The sequence below is a fragment of the Octopus bimaculoides genome, chromosome 5, assembly GCF_001194135.2.
Source record: "Octopus bimaculoides isolate UCB-OBI-ISO-001 chromosome 5, ASM119413v2, whole genome shotgun sequence".
Classification (NCBI taxonomy): domain Eukaryota; kingdom Metazoa; phylum Mollusca; class Cephalopoda; order Octopoda; family Octopodidae; genus Octopus; species Octopus bimaculoides.
Genome location: NC_068985.1, coordinates 15,487,175 through 15,488,404, shown reverse-complemented (window position 1 = coordinate 15,488,404; position 1,230 = coordinate 15,487,175). Strand labels below are relative to the sequence as shown.

Sequence of the window (1,230 nt, the reverse complement as noted above, 5' to 3'; positions counted from 1 at the left end):
GTCGATCCTAACCCTAACCCTAAACACGTATTCATTTGCACACGCGGGTTAGGGTTAGGGTTAGGGTTAGGGTTAGGGACAGGGTTAGGGTTAGAGTTAGGGATAGGGTTAGGGTTAGGATCGACCACTCAAGACTAGCTAGCGCGGACGCGCGACTGCGCGTTCGGGTCCGCGCTGCTTTAGTAGTACCGAATACAAAAAGAAAATAGAGATAAAACGGGATGGTCATGGCTAGAATTCCGTTGATTATAAGAGTTTCCGATGGAAGCTGTCTTGGGTTTAAAGTGCACCACGTGCACTATAAGAACGAAGTTTACCTGAAACATGTAACTATCCATTTCGTCTACATCAGGTGGTCTTAAATTTGCCAAGGCGACAATTTCGTGGCCTTCGGCCACACATTGCATCATATTATAAGTACTATCTTTACCACCGCTGATCAAAGAGACAACCCTCATGTTGACGATTCGTCTGTTTACACCGGAACCAACAATGCGACGAAAGTAACTTCCCTTTGGTCTGAATGGATAAAGACAGCGATAAAATGTTGAGATATTTGGTTGCTTCCCTTTACATTCTGAGTTCGAATCCCATTGAGAACGACTTCGACTTATATTGCTCGATTTTGATTTTAATAAAAATCTAGTCGACTACTTTCGCGTTTAGACATTATGAGTTACGCTTTTAAATGTGAAACGTCTTCCATTTGTATGATTTTGCAAATCAAATATTCAAGATTTAAAAATAAAAAAAGAATTTATAAAAGAGAAACTAAATAAAGGATTCATAACTGTAGTGTGTGTGTGTGAAATACACAATCACACATAAAATTAAAAGGACTGTAGTTGTAAATCCCCAAATCGTTTATTAAATATTTTCAAGAAAGTCACTCCTCCCACCCGATTCTGAATCTCAGATGTTCAAAATAAATATCCAAAATCCGTTTTCAAAATTAAGGCGTAATTGACAAAAAATATAAGTTAGTGATATTGTAGGTGAAAAAAAAAGAAAATATTAAAACGAACAATAGCATAACTACGCAAGTGTGCCCTCACCTAACTTTGTTTCATCGTAACTTTTAGAAAATGGAATTTTTTTTTAAATAAAATTTCCTGCAAATACTTTTCAGAGAGTTTAAAGTGAAAAAAAAATTGTGGGCGCGCATACATACATACTTAAACACATCGTGTGTGTATGTATATATATATATATATATATATATATATATAT

The 1,230-nt window shown here is 36.0% G+C and overlaps 1 protein-coding gene across 1 annotated transcript in view; it reads right to left on the bottom strand.

Annotated features, from left to right (window-relative positions):
* Window positions 1-625, bottom strand: part of LOC106869672 (uncharacterized) — a 5,331-nt gene extending 4,706 nt beyond the window's left edge. The window contains exon 1 of the mRNA XM_014915490.2: window positions 318-625. Within this exon, the coding sequence (XP_014770976.1) occupies window positions 318-458 (141 nt within the window). The 5' untranslated portion in view covers window positions 459-625. The remainder of the gene's footprint in view (window positions 1-317) is intronic.
* Window positions 626-1,230: the final 605 nt, after the last annotated feature.